Here is a 16073-nt window from a genome sequence, read left to right as displayed (position 1 = left end):
GTCCTTCCTGTATAACTTTTTTTAAAAAAGATGTTATTTATGCATTTGACAGAGAGAGAGAGAGAGCACAAGCAGGGGGAGTGGCAGGGAGAGGGAGAGGGAGAAGCAGGCTCCCCACTAAGCAGGGAGCCTGATGTGGAGCTCAATTCCAGGACTGTGGGATCATGACCCAAGTTGAAGGCAGACCCTTAACCGACTGAGCCACACAGATGCTCCTTCCTGTATAACTTTTTTTTTTAAGATTTTATTTATTATTTATTCATGAGGGACACAGAGAGAGAGAGAGAGGCAGAGACACAGGCGGAGGGAGAAGCAGGCTCCATGCAAGGAGCCTGACATGGGACTCGATCCTCAGTCTCCAGGATCACACCCTGAGCTGAAGCCAGCGCTAGACTGCTGAGCCACCTGAGCTGCCCACCTGTATAATTTCTTGACAGAATCCTTAAGATACTGTCAAGCAACACATTCCTACTTCCGCTGTATATTAGGGCTTCCATTTCCACACCAAATTCCCTGGTTTTCAAGCAAATCTATTGTTTTTCCCTTTCAGACAACAGAAAGAACACACTTTTGAAGCTAAGCATACCTCAAATTCAAATTCCAGCTCTACCTAATGGTGAGCTCTCCTTACTCTCTGGCAGGCCATTTAATCACCCTGTGTCCTGTTTCTCATCTATAAAATGGGGATGCCACATGTTTTGCAGAGCTGTTGAGCTCACACACGGAAAGCAACTATTAAGTCCCTTATACAACAGGAGTTCAAAAATGGTTATTCTCTCTCCCTTTCCTTTTCAAGATCAATGTCAGACATAGTCAAAAAAACACCATAAAAAGCCAGCAAAGGTATGAAAAAATTAGGGTTTAAAAAAATAGGTTCCAGGATGCCCGGGTGGCTCAGCCAGTTAAAGTGTCGGACTCTTGATTTCAGCTCAAGTCAGGATCTCAGAGTTGTGAGATCAAGCCTTACGTCAGGCTCCATATTAGGCATAGAGTCAGCTTAAGATTCTCTCTCTTCTCCTGCTCCTCCTCCTCCTCTCTCTCTCTCTCAAAAAAAAAAAAGTTTGATTTCCTTAAAGGGTTGTCTATTTCTTTTTTAAAAAAGATTTTATTTATTTACTCATGAGAGACACAGAGAGAGAGAGGCAAAGACATAAGCAGAGGGAGAAGCAGAGTCCATGCAGGGTCCATCCCGGGTCTCCAGGATCACACCCTGGGCTAAAGGCGGAGCTAAACTTCTGAGCCACCTGGGCTGCCCAGGTTGTCTATTTCCTTAAAAGATTAACTCTATTTATCAAATGTCTACCTCTAAAAGAAGGTATTTGAAGATTCACGGTTACTCGTCCAGGTTAATAAAAAAAAAAAAAAGACATCATTCACAACTAATTCTTTCCCACACAACATTGAATTAGGTTTTACCTTTTATATGAATATTTTATGCATAAATACATACATTTTGATCATCACAAAGTAAAAGAATTGAATGTAGGCAAAGTATTAAGAAAAATGAAGACATAGTAATCTTCCAATTAACTCAAGATTTTTCATCGTTGTAGATATTGACATTCTTAGCCAGATAATGTAGGGCACAGTTCTATGCCCTTTAGGCTGTTTAGCAACATCCCTGGCCTCTACCCACTGGATGTTACCCCTTCCAGTAGTGACAACCAAAATGTCTCCAGACATTGCCAAATGTCCCTTGGGAGGCAAATTGCCCTCACTTGAGAACAAGTTAACTTGATCCTATATAAAGCCAAACCGGACAGTGCAAGCCCTGCCATGGGTTTATAAGACAGGAAGTAGTTATAGTTTTTCTCTCCAGAATGTTCTCACTGAAAAACAAAATGGCTGCATATCACTTCCAAAGTATAATCAAAAGCTGGCTTTACAGAGAACAGAGATGAAATTGCACATGCCAGAATTCCATTTGTCAAGCTGCCCTAACTTTTGGCTACATGCCTACACTCTGCCTAAAACCTACTTCCCAAACTTTTGAAAATGCTTTCCACAGCTTTCAGAACCTGACCTTTAGAGCAGCTTTGTGTGTGTGTGTGTGTGTGTGTGTGTGTGTGGAGAGAGAGAGAGAGAGAGAAATAGATTTACAATTTTCTATATTCCTGCAAAGCCAAAACCACTTATTGAGTCCAAATGCCAACTGGGGGTGGTGGGAATTTGCACACAGATGTCGGTGGACTCCAAAACAACAACACAAGAACTCCACCTGCAACTAATTATAGAAACTGAAATTGCACTCTGGCCAGAGGAGGCTAGGTTCAGAACCCACCCCATCTGCTTTGGCGATAAAAATCACTCTGTTACTTTTCTCCTGTCAACACAGACTTGCTTCTTAAAATCCTCTGAGGATGTTGTCTATAGGGAATTTTATTAGGCAGTGAATGTTTTGGGGGTGACCACTCCCTCTACCTTCCCCCCTTAGAGTTTGGTTTCAAAAAGAACTTTGGCACAAGTAAGACTAAAATAATCTATCCACTGAAATATTCCAAAATGTTTTCTTTAGTTGCTTATGTGCTGTTGCTATCCCATCACCAAAATAAGGAACCAGAAAGAAAATGGAAGATGGAAGTCATTTAGCTCTCCTAAAGTCCCGCATACAGGAATGTTTATATTCCTCTCCCGATTAGCCAAGTCTTTCATAAAATAAAACCTGGGAATAAAAATCTGTAAGGCTACTAATGCAGCACACATGGCTTATCCTAGGGCTGACTGCAAGAGATTACTGAGGCAAAAACCAGCTGACATCTGTGACAAAGATGTGTGTAGTTCACTTCATTCTCCTACATTCTAGCAAACAAAGAAATCAACTGTTGGCTCCGTGCCATCTCATCTATCTTCAGAACCAAAGGAAGTTTTCACCTACCCATGAAAGCCATTGAAAATTGTGGTTTCAGTCTAAGTAGGTCATCACCTAAGCCTGGACCAAAGTTTTTCCACCTTTCTGGAAAGGTAGACAAAAGCTACAGTTCTCTGAAGAGCTGAGGAAGACTATTTCAAGATGAGAAGGTAGGCTTTTTTGTTGTTGTTGTCATTCTAAAATTCAGGACATGTCCTTCTAAAATTCAAGTTATGCTTTGGTGCTAAACTGGCTTATATTATCCAGCTCTAAATCTGTATGCCTATGTAACATTGGAGAAAGCATACATAAACACTCATACTTTGAATCAGAGTTTAAGATGAAGAAAACCTATATGACATTTGATTGCCTTAATTTCTCAAGTCTCTCTTTTTTTAAGATTTATTTATCTACTTGAGAGAAAGAGATAAAATGGTAGGAGAGTCACAGGGGAAGAGGGAGGAAGAGAATCTCAAACACACTCCCCACTGAGTTAGGAGCCCAACACAGGACTTGATCACATGACCTGAAGTTCATGACCAGAGCAGAAATCAAGAGTCAGACACTTAACCAAATGAGCCACCCAAGCTATCTCCAGTCTCTTGATATGACTTATAAACCCTTAAGATATTTGAAGAAAGAGGGTGACTAAGGACAGCTCAAGTCAGTGCAGTGAACATCTGTTTTTGTCCTACAGCATCCCTTTGCCCTTCATCTCAATTCCTATAAAGAACTGCTCATCTCCCAATGCCTGCAGTCTAAAGGTGTCACCAGTCACAGTAACCCCTTCTCACATACCTTCCCCTTGCCCCAGCCGTACATACTCACCAAGTCCTGGAGGGAGGATATCACCAAGGCAAGACCAAAGTCCTTCTATACATTTTCCAAATGGGAAGTGAAGACATGCTTCAGTTATGACCCTAGGATACTGGTAGCCAAGACCACTCACCACATGAAAGACAAAAATAAGGCTTATATAATAGATGGAGACAGATACCAAGAACCAGAGATGAAACAATGGAGAGAGGCACAGGATCTAGACAACCCCAAGCTCCACATTTCAGCCTTTCTACAATTTCATTACAGGAATTAATAAATAGTCCTTTTTCACTTACACAGGCTTTGAAAAGCTTTTGTGTCACTACTTTGGAGTGTTGCCCAATACAACTAGTAAGTAGGTTTCTTCATTCTAACATGTAAAGTCCTTTAAGATCTCATTTCACCTCATTGAAATGCACCTATTTTTTTGGTTATCATGACTGATAATTATTATGAATAATAGTTATCAATTAATAATTTTCTATTTTGGGCAGCGCCAGTGGCTCAGCGGTTTAGCGCCACCTTTGGCCCGGGGTGTAATCCTGGAGACCCGGGATCAGGTCCCACGTTGGGCTCCCTGCTTGGAGCCTGCTTCTCCCTCTGCCTGTGTCTCTGCCTCTCTCTCTCTCTCTCTCTCTCTCTCTCACTCTCTCTCTCTGTGCCTCTCATGAATAAATAAATAAAATCTTTTAAAAACTAATAATTTTATATTTTATCATTTAGGAAAGTACTGAGCTGCGAGTAATAGAACACCCAACCAACAGTGACTTAAACTAGTAGTGGCTATTTTCTCACATGACTAGCGGTTTGGAGGCTAGCCACTACGGGTGCTGTTGGAAGTGCTCAGAGATGGCAGGACATAGTTTCTGTGCTTGGCATGCCGTCTCTTTCATGGTTACTACACAGCTGACATAGCTCCAGGCAACATATCAACACTCAAGACAGGAAGAAGGGGAAAGGAGCATTGCTGGTAACATTTACTCTTTTTATTAAGAAAACAAAACCTTTCCCAGAATCTCCCATTTGGATTTCATTGGCAGTTACATGAGGCAGAAAGGGAGAAGCCCGATGTCGAGCCATTAAACAGTTATCACTAGGACACTATAGAAGGCCCAGCCACTGAAGGAACCCTTGACCATGCTGAAAATGCTCATCTATCTTCACAGGTCTCAAACTAATATCTTGCTTCCAGAGCTACTCCTGAAGCAGTCTTTCCCAAAGAGTGGCCTTTATTCCCTTAGTTCTAGGAACATTTATAGTTGGTAACAAATAAGACTATTTAAAAATATATATATTAAACTATATACATATACATAATAACATATATACGTTAACATATATAACAGAATATATATACACATGACTTGGCAGAGGGTACATTCTCCTGACCCCACTGACTTTGGGCTTGGCAGTGTAACATGCTTTAGGCAATATAATGTTAGTAGACATGATATAAGCAGAGGCTTTAAATATGTCTGTGTGGTTTGGTTGGATTCTTGGCATCTGTGATCCACCATAAGATGAATTCCTGAATAGCTTCTGTCCTAAGGAGAATGTAGACACATGTAGAACATATTTGAAGCCAAGTTTCATCCTAGAGTCTAATGTCCCAAGTCCAGCCCTGTCCAACTAGGTTGTGCCCAACCTGCAGATACATGAGGGAGAGGTAAATGCTTGTCTTTTTACACAAATGGCTTGTTACACAGCATTATTGCAGCAACAGCTGTTCAATACATAGATGCTTGGTTTAAGATAAAATTTCATGGTTTTTGCTGGGGTTAAGCAAACTTAGTAAATGTTTTTCTTTTTTTTTTTATTTATTTATTTTAATGGGGGTAAGGGTGGAGAAAGAATCTCAAGCAGATTCCTCAGAGCATGAAGGCTGATGAGGGGGTTCAATTTCACAACTCCGAGATCGTGAGACCTGAGCCAAAATCAAAAGTAGGATGCTTACCCGTTCAACTGACTGACCTACCGAGATGCCCCCTTAATTTTTTTACCTGTAAGAGTTAGAGTATTTCATTTCACATGCTGATACATTGTATGAGTTTGTTAGGGCTGCCATAACCAAGTATCACAAACTGGGTAGCTTAAACAAAAAAAAATTTATTGTCTCACAGATCTGGAGGCTAGAAGATCAAGATTAAGGAAGTTGCTTCCTTCTGAGGACTGTAAGTGAAGAATACAGGTCTCTTTCCTTGGATTTTAGATAGCCATCTTCTCCCTGTCTCTTCACATGGTCTTCCCTCTGTACATCTTTATGTCTGTGTCCAAATTTCCCCTTTTGGTAAGGACATCAGACATATTGGGTTAGCGCTCACCCAAATGACCTCATTTTAACTTGATTACCTCTATAAAGACCTTATCTCCAAATAAAATCACATTCTGAGTTACAGGGGATTAAAATTCCAATATATCTTTTTGGGGGGAATATAATTCAACACCATAATATATGCATTATGAATTTTCAGGATAGGAATATCTAGGATATTCATGTCTCTAGTTTATTCGACTGGAAAATCACCTCTGGAAAGTATCATTTCCCTGGATATACTTTAAAAAACTGGTTTTGAGGGATCGTGGATCTCAGGCTCAGAGTAGCAGAAGGCATGGAGCCTGAAAAAAGGCACAGGGATAACACAGGTCTATCTGAGTAGTGAATATATTTAAGTCCCATCAACAAACTGGATGGATCTGGACACTCCAAGATTGAGCCCTTGATTTCACAAATACTTAGTACTCAAAGTGACTGCAGCTGCATTTAACTATTCATGGACACCCTTTCACAGTGCAACTGCCTCACTACCTTCCCAACAGGAGACAGAGTGAATTCTATTGCCCACTTCCAATTGGTACAGCTCTTCATACGGGGACACTCCCAGTGATAGTAGTATTTTAGAACAGAGCTTAATGACCCCTGGTAAAATGGCCCTACAGTTAATCAAATAAAACAAAAAACAGTGATAAAAGAAACATGGAAATGTGACCCATCTTGACCTGTTCAAGCTACAGGCTCAAAATGAGAACCAGTAAATCATATGTTGAAACTAGCTCAAAAACTCATCAAAAACCCAGATTAATATTGATTTAAAGTGGATTATTTCCTATTGTGTTAAGCCAGAAATAGAAATGATCACATAACCATTGCTTCAAAGCCATAAACCTCCCCAGGCAGGTTTACTTACACTTCTTAGGTTACGTTTCCCAGTGACCTTGCCCCACTTCTGCATGCACAAGATGGGTAAATATTAGATCGAGTACAATCTCCCAGCATGTGATGCTATTTATATTCATGCAGATCCTTGGCTAGCCATGCACAAGTTAGGAAAATGTCTCAAAATTGCTGAATACACATCTAATTCGGAAAAAGTAGTCTATTAAAAATATAAAGTTAATAATTACCAAAAAATTCTAGAATATGAAAAGTCATTAACTTATATGCATCGAACTATAAGACATAAGTCCTTATGAACTTTCTGAAAATTTCTTCTCTACCATTTTTTCCCTCTCTGATCTCTATCATGCAGGTAAATAAATGGAGCTTTAAAGAAAAGATAATCATATAAACTTTTAGAGAAAATTATTTCACTTAACTTTCTAGTGCTTGCACTCTCCTGCCCCCAACATCCACCCTAACTCCATAGGCTATTACAAATATTAAGGGAACTGCCTCAAGTGGCAGCCAAACATCCACTCCAAATCATTTCTTCTCACTTCTCTTCAAATCAGTGTACGGGTGTGACATTGAGAGCACAAGCTATAGGTTCACATCATTCCAAAAAATCAGCTGTCTATAATACTCCACCACTCTCTTCTTCCATTCAAGAAAGCACATCATGAAGCAAAAAGCACAAGTGATAATGTAAGTATAACTGTGCATCCATGCACCCCAGTTTATTACAAACATACCAATGATTCCAAATGCCAATACTGCAACTCCTGGTGGTACCATATGTATTTTTATTCATGTAGATCTACATGGCTGAGAAGTAGGGCCTTGGAGAGAACCTGGGTGAGAGGAGTGGGGAGGAGGTCTGGAGTTGAATATCCATCCAAGAACCTGAGTATTTACTCTTTGCACATAAGAAATTTGGTCACAGTGCCCTACCCATTGCCTCCAAGGTTCCATATAGTCCTGTACTTCCTATACACAGGAAGAATATTCAACATCCTCCCTTGGATCTGGAGTTGGGTTCAGCTCCCTTGGACAGAATCACTATAACTTCAAAATATTCTGCAATAGAATTGATAAGTGGGAGCCCTCTTCAACACTGCACATAAAGGTAAAAGGTTTGCATTAAATACACAGAACCATGAATTTCATATACAAGAGCACTTGAGCTTCCTGACCTCCACTCTATGATGAACTTGCTTCCCATTTGTATTCATATAGTATAGTTCCAATTGTTTTAGATCATCTGAATGTACGTTAGTAAACTTCTAGTTATCCAAATACCCACTGGTAGAACTACATTTGTAGATGCAGTCTCTGGTTGCTGTGTGTAAGAAACCACGATCAAACGTCCTTCCTGTCCTTTACATTATTTTCTTCCATATAGAAAAAGTTTCGAAGATTCTTTACTCTAGGGCAACCCCGGTGGCGCAGGGGCAACCCCGGTGGCGCAGTGGTTTAGCGCCGCCTCAGCCCAGGGCGTGATCCTGGAGACCCTGGCTCGAGTCCCACGTCAGGCTCTCTGCATGGAGCCCGCTTTTCCCTTTTCCATGTGTCTCTGCCTCTCTCTCTCTGTGTCTCTATGAATAAATAAATAAAATCTTTAAAAAAAAAAGATTCTTTACTCTAAAGGGAAATTATAGTCAGTTATAGTAAATGTAGAACTCTAAACAGCACAAAAAACCACTTCTGAGAAAAATAAATAAATTCCTAATTAAGAATAAAAATCCCAATTAAACTAAATCACATTCTTAATCATTCTATCAGAACTACTCATTTTTTTTCATCTAACACATATAATCTTCCTATTTTACTAAGATTATATTCACAGCTCAGTGATCCTATAAGGAGTTAGGGAACATAAAGTTAAGTCTTAGACATTGGCATGAACTAGACCAAAACCATATAGCCAACTCTCTCATTAACTAGCTATGTGAATTGGGCAAGCTGCTTGTTCTCTCTACATTTATTTTTCATCTGTAAAATGTGAAAAGTCTAGCACCTACTCCAAATAATTGAAGCAAACAGTAAATAAGATAATGTACACAAAGCTCCAAGAACAATGTGTGGCATATAGTAAGCCCTCAACAGATGTCTATTGGTAGCAGTAGCAGTAATAATAGAAACAGCAGCAACAACAGAAGTCTGGATTGTTCCCCAAATTTTATTTCCTCTAGCTCCACTTTTTGACAAACACAAAAACCCCACTGGTAGAAATTTCTAGCATTCCTTCATCTTTGACTCTCCTTCCTGGAAAGAGGTAAGGACTATACTATACTTCCCAAGCCCCTGTAATTGTGTCACTTCTAGTCCAAGGAACTAGGAGCCAATGTGCTATCTCCATGCACCCCCTTTCTCTGGTGTGGCAACTCTTAAAGCCATGTGCCAAGATGCAGAAACCCTGAATCTTGAGTCACTGCCTGGAGGAGGGTTACCTTGGAGAGTCACCTGACCCACTTCACACTTCAGGTGAATAAGAAAGGATTCTTGATGTGTTAAGCCAGCGAGATTTGATTACTGCAGCAGGATCTACCCTATCCTGAAGCAGGTACTCATATACCCCTAAAACAGATCCTGGTATAATTCCCATAGGAGAAGGAGAGATGCTTCAGTTTTTTAAAAATAACTTGCTTTTGGTCAATGTTTATATTCTTTACTTCCCAATACTACCTCATACTGCAAGAAATTGACTTTTCAAACTCTCCATGCTTCTTCCTCCTTTCACATTTTTAATCTAAGATACAAAATCACATTACTTATAGATTAATACCGGGGCTTTTACTGGATCATATGTCACATAGTCATATGGCACCCATAATGTCCAAGATCGCCTGTGATCATAGTAGTTTCCAGAATTTGGAAGGGGTATTGGAAGCACTCTCAAGCATTCACTTGTTTCTAGATGATGGCAACATGGGACAGTTAAGTAGAATTACGAATATTTCCTAGTTTAAACTAACTTTTATGAAATATACAAGGGGTTTAAAATGTTTTTTACAACAGCAAGGTTTTGTGTGTCATTAAAATGTACATCAATATATTATTTATTTTACTTAGTCACTTCCATATTTAATTCTGTGTAGATGTCAGAAAAGACACATAATACATTAGCATAATAGCATATCATGTAGTTTATAAATAAATATGTGTATAAGTGGGGATCTATGCTCAAAAAAATTTAATGATAGCAGCATAAATAAAAGTAATTTTAGAACTGACAATTTAAAGAATGGCTTTTGAAATCTCTTGTCACTACTTGCATCATTTCTAAACTGCTGTAACCATTTTCCAAAACAACTAAAAAAGAAGAAAACCAGTATAGAACTAGGGAAATACACATAGCAGTAACAGGTTCACAAGGACATCATGAACCAGCAAAGTCAGGGGGGAAAAAAGCAGAAATAATAGTGAAAAGCATTAATTTGATTTAGGATTGAAGAACAAAACTTTCTCCTCCAACTAAAAATCACATTTCCACATCTGAAAACAAGCAAAGGCTCTGTCAGATAGTCAAAGGGATAAAGTGATTGCTTTTTATATGCAGAAGCAGAATGAAGAGCAGATTCTCATACAGATCAGAAGTGCTTCTAAAGATACCTGGACTCCAAGGGGTGGTATCCAGGGAAACAGATAGGAGGGCCAGCAGATAACCCCAAGAAAGGCAGAGAGCTTCATGAGGCCAACACCAAGACCAATTATCAAAGAATCTAGTTCAGCCAAGTTAGAATTATCTTAAATTTCTATAAAGTTAAATGATATCTGGAAATTTTTCCACGAAATGGTACGGTACTCTCTTCTTCCAGTCTCATAACATTAATCTCACTACTAGTAAGAGGTGAAGCTGGGATTTAAACCCAGGCATGTTGGACTCATAAAGCCCTCATAAACCCCTTATGAAGACAGCAGTAGAGAAATGAGCCCCACAGAATAGGTAGGATTTGGAAATGGAGACCAGCAGACACTGAAAGGGAAGAGGCAAGGAGAGGGAGTGCTGAGAAGGCCACTAGAGAAAGGGAACAGAAAGAGCAAAGGACTGGACGGGGAAAACCCTGAGTCAGTGCAGGAATTACCAAGTTGTAGTGCAGGTAACATAGGAGATGTGCCCGTTCAGAGATAAGGTTGGAAAGGCTGGCTCAGGCCTTCCAAATGAAGGTGTTGTCAGCTCAGTCTAAGAGACAGATTTCACTCTGAAGGCAATAAGTAATTATTGAGGGCTTTAGAGCAGAGAAATGGCATAACTGCAAGTAGACACAGGGAAAACTAATCTTGCTATAACATGCAAGATAGATCAAAGAAGAGTAAGAAGGTACCTTGCACATAGTACATGCCTATGTAATATGAATGGATAAAGGAAAGGCCATGTTAAAAGTTTTTGTTTCTCTAACATGATACCAAACCCATTCCACCCAGTTGAATATTATTTTGTTTAATATTATTTGGTTTGCTGTTTAGAGAATAAACTCCATTCATTCTAGAAGGAAATAAAGTTGCTGTGACTTCAAAAATAAATAATTCACCAGTCAAATGTGGCTCTCTAAATGTTGCCATTAAAGTGTCTACGCTTGCAAAAATTAACATGTTCCTCTTCGGTGCAGAGGGAAGTACACCTGAGCTGCTGTTGTTAGTGCTGAAAAAGACAAAAAAATTAACCGAGTATAAAAGTTAGGCAATGAAGATGATGCCCCCTCTTCTACAACTGTATGAAAAAGTCATTGGAAAATAAGATCACAAACTATAACTTCATATTTTTTATGCCCTTTTGTAGTCTCTAAGTCAAACATAAACTAAACCATAGTTTTTTTGATGATGCCAAACTTTCTTCTGCACAGGTTGTGGTGCCATCTGAAAAGCATCAACTACTCAGTGAGAAGCCAAGGCTGAAACACACACTGAGATAAGTCATAACCTACCTGATTTTCTTCATGGGAAACCCTCATCTGCTCCTTGAGGACAGACATTCGGGCTGCTTCTTCTTTCCTCAAGACTCTCTCCTTCTTGAGCTCAGGACTCCAGAAGGTCTTGATACTATTCATGGAAGATCCTAACTTGCTGTCCTTGATGTCTAGTTCTTTCCGGAGAAGGTCATTCTCTCTCTGAAGTTCCTTGAGCTGGGCTTGAAGGTCTAACATTGTGCTATCCCTTACCTGCCTCAACATGGAGGGGACCTGGTGGTGGTGATGATGGGATGAGCTAGTCAGACCACCATGTTGATCCGTGTATGAAAGAACATCTGTGTGGGAAAGTCCAGCAGAAGCAATATTGGGACTACTCCCCATGGCTGTGACTCGGCCTCCATATACAGCTCGATTTGTGGCCCTTCCCAGAGTCATGGTGCCCTTCGGGTAAGTTGTCGAAGCCACCCCCTCATGATCACTCAGATACATAGGTCCAGACGTAGCATAGGCTGCATTAAGGGACTGGATATTCTCCATGGACAGTGTCTTGCCTGTTCCTCCACCACCCCCACTGCTTGTTCTTCTGTGGCCCAAACGAGGAGACCTTGGCAAACGAGGAGATCTAGAAGGGCTACCTTCCAGATTGGTGATTGTTCTTGCACTTCCATACATTTTTTTCGTCTACTATGAGGTGCTACTGAAGAGAAGGAATACTATACTAAGTTGGGGGTTAAGCCAATATTTCCACTATTGGCCAGAATTTTCAATGCATTCTTTTCACAATCTGTACCAGAAAAAGGCTCCAGAGATCTGAAAAAGAGGGAAAAAAAAAGAGAATAAAAAATAAACTTCTTCAGAACTCTGATTATATTTTTTAAAATATATTAATGGGTCAATGATGATAATGATAGATACATGGACAATAAACAGTCACACCGTATTCTATTTTTGAGAAAGTGGCCCCAAACTTTACTTACTATATGTGAACATTTTGTATATTTCTTCCACCTTGCTCCCAAACAAGCTTAAAAGTTCTCAGAACAGAAAAGCAGCTCATTTCTCCTCAGGAAAATGAAGCTCTGCATTTTAATTTGTGCTAAGTGACAGTTGGGGCCTCTAGAAAATTCACCATAGAATTCGTCATAGAGAATTTAGCTATAAAATACTCCATTATCCTAAGGGCATGACCCTCATACATAAGTGGCTTAACAGCGACTCTGAGAAGCATTTGCTTCCTAGGATATCAAATAACAGCCAATCATGTTTTTATGTCCCCCTCCTGTACACATTCCAGACATCACTAGTCCTCATTTCCACCAAGTTAGGAACTCTTCTCAACACAATACTCTAGATAGTTTACCACCAATCAGCTCACATTGACTCAGGCATTGGAACTTATTGGCCATTTTGGAGCTAGAAGAAAAAGAGATGGCTCAACCATCAAGACTCCTATATATCTTGCCAGATCCTAAATGCTATTACCAGAGAAAATGGTAGTCCTGTCTTTTTCTCTCTTCACACACTTCTTTCAGGCTGGTGTTTTGGGATTTCTTTTGCATTTTGGTTGACCTAAATATTCACTCCACACTAATTCACACCTAAACAGACATGGCACAAGGAAACAATACACCATGTTAGAGTTCTTGGTCCCATATCCCTCGGAGAAAAGTAGTAGAAGCTCCCTGACATGGTTAGTCAAGTACTTTGGTGCAGAATTTTATGTGGCTGGGCTACAGGGTTGTGATTATCCCTTCAGTGTTAGGACCCAAATGGCCTTATTGGGGTACATCATGGCCTCCTGCTCTTCCTCTTAGCGTACTTTATTTTTCTTCACCTTTTAGACACTAAGACCACAAATTTTGGAAAGACACAAAAGAAGGTTCAAATTTCCACTCTAAAACTAAGTAGCTGAGTGACTTTAGGTTAGAGATGGGCATGTGACCCACATTGGCCCAAAAAGATTTATACCATACTTTAGCTGGAAATAACTAGAAAAGATAAGCTCTTTTACAGCTAGAATTATTTGTTTTTGAGATGGAGCTTCTGATGTGGAAATGGCTCCCCTAGAAGTGAAGTTAATGCAAAGGAAAGCAAAGCCAACCTTTAGATAGTATGAAATCAAACCATGTGACATCACTTGACACCCTGGATCACTTGACATCCTGCAGTCATTGAAGGTACATCTACCCCAAGCCATTTTAGTTACACGTGCCAGGTAGACTGACTGCATTAATGGCCCAAGTTCTTTACCCTTTCCTGTGTCTGTGTCCTTGGCAGTGCCTTCCCAATCCGACTCTGAGTTCACTCATATGATTAGCTTTGGCCCATAGGTGGTAGCATGTGTGAAGGAAGCAGAGGCCTGAAGTAGCACTTGTGTATTTACTCTCTTGTTCATCTTCCTCTGCAATAGTAATTAGAATATGCCCAGACTAGCTTGCTGGAAGATGAGAAATATAAAATAGAGTCAAGGTGTCCTAGCCAACAGCTAACCAACCCCAAAACATTTGAGCAAGCTCAGCCAAGATCAGCAGAGCTGCCTAGCCAACCAGCAGCTGGCCACAGATGCATGAGCAAGTCTAGCTGACATCCAATGAGCCCAATACAAATATGGACTAAACAAACGCTTCTTAGTATGTCACTGACTGATGTTCTGCAGCTGGATGTTCTACAGCATTACTGGAGCAACAGACAATGGATACATTCACTTATAAGTTTCTTTTTTCATCACATTCAATTCTATTTGGGGTATCTGTGCTTTATACCCTAAAGAGTCCTCATATATAGTATGAAGAAATATTTTCCATAAAGTCTCCTCCTTTCCCTAAAAAGTTCCTACAAAGAATTATATTCCTGTTTCTAACTAAGGAACTTAGTTTCAAATGTTTATGTTGCTCAGAGCTTTATTTTATTTCACTTGAAAATATGCAAAAATCATTTTGTATCTAAGATTTTTGCAAAATAATCTGTTCTATAGAAAAGATAAATCAACAGTTCCAACAATAGGATAGTTACATAAATAATGAGAGAGACAGACACCAAATAGAATAATGTGGCTACAACATGAGTAGTTAATGAGATGGAAGATGTTCATGACATACTAGTTGGGGCAGGGGTGGGGAAAACAGACTACAAAACATTTTTTGGTTTACTCACCTTATATAACACACATACATACATGATAACTTACAGAGAAGACTGGGACAACACACACCAAAATGTTAACAGTGTTGGCATTCCAAGTGGTTTTCTTTCTCTTGCTTTTATTTGTATGTGTGAAATTTTCTATAACAAAGATCTTTTATATTGTCTTTTTAGTCTCTATTTCATTTATTTCTGCTCTGATATTTGTGATTTTCTTCCTTCTACTAACTTTAGCCTTAGTTTATTTTTCTTTCTCTAGTTCCTTAAGGTGTAAAGTTAGGATATTTATGTGAGATCTTTTTTTCTTAATATAGGTGTTCATCACAATGAACTTCCCTTCTATAATTCCAACAGCTAAATGAATTTGTTATTTTTTTCTATGCTTAGAATCTAGGAATCTAGGTTCTAACTGAGCCACCACTTATAGAGTTGTCTTCCTAGAAGTGATGAAATCTAACTTGTCATCCCCTGTCTTCTCTTCTTGTGTATAGAAGCAGATATTTCTGAGGTCTCTAGCTAGGTTAGAGGTCTCAATTCAAACTTGACAAAATGTATACCCACACAGATTTCATCTTTGGTAATTTTACCAGCCTAACTGACCTAGGCTTTGGTGAATTGCAATAATCAACAAAAAGTGGATCTGATTAAAAAAAAAAAAACATTTCAATAAAAATAAATAAATAAATAAATAAATAAATAAATAAATAAATAAATAAAAAGTGTATGTGATCATTTTGGAAACACAGGGCACATAACACACAGATAACATACTATATACAAACATATAGTAACTTATTTGAAACAATGTTTCTCTAGTTAAAGAGCAAAACATGTTAACAATAGCTCCCATGTTTCCTTGGGTTCTCTTTCTAGGTATAGTATCAGGTTTATGTTAGTGTAATGGAATGGGCTGAGAAGCTTTCCATTTTTCACATTTTCTGGAACAGTTAGCATAGTAAGAGACTTCTCTAACCCTGAAATGTTTGGCAGAACACACCCATAAAACCCAGTGGGCTTGGCTGTTGATTACTTTTTATTTTTCACTGTGTTTAATGATCTACTCAGGTGTGTTACCTATTTTGTACCAATGATCATTAAAATGTTTCTTAAGCAACAGTTCATTCCATCCAAATTTTTCAGTTTTACTGGTATTGCTTTGTGTGATTTTTCCTTAAAAATTTTTAAATCTCAAAAAAAA

At 39.1% G+C, this 16073-nt stretch overlaps 1 protein-coding gene across 1 annotated transcript in view; it reads right to left on the bottom strand.

Annotated features, from left to right (window-relative positions):
• Positions 1-16073, bottom strand: part of ERC2 (ELKS/RAB6-interacting/CAST family member 2) — a 901810-nt gene that overhangs the window by 855367 nt on the left and 30370 nt on the right. The window contains exon 4 of the mRNA XM_055344919.1: positions 11750-12544. Within this exon, the coding sequence (XP_055200894.1) occupies positions 11750-12406 (657 nt within the window). The 5' untranslated portion in view covers positions 12407-12544. The remainder of the gene's footprint in view (positions 1-11749; positions 12545-16073) is intronic.

Source organism: Nyctereutes procyonoides, unplaced genomic scaffold (genome assembly GCF_905146905.1).
Source record: "Nyctereutes procyonoides isolate TBG_1078 unplaced genomic scaffold, NYPRO_anot_genome, whole genome shotgun sequence".
In the NCBI taxonomy this organism is placed as follows: domain Eukaryota; kingdom Metazoa; phylum Chordata; class Mammalia; order Carnivora; family Canidae; genus Nyctereutes; species Nyctereutes procyonoides.
This window is presented reverse-complemented; position numbering and strand designations above follow the sequence as displayed.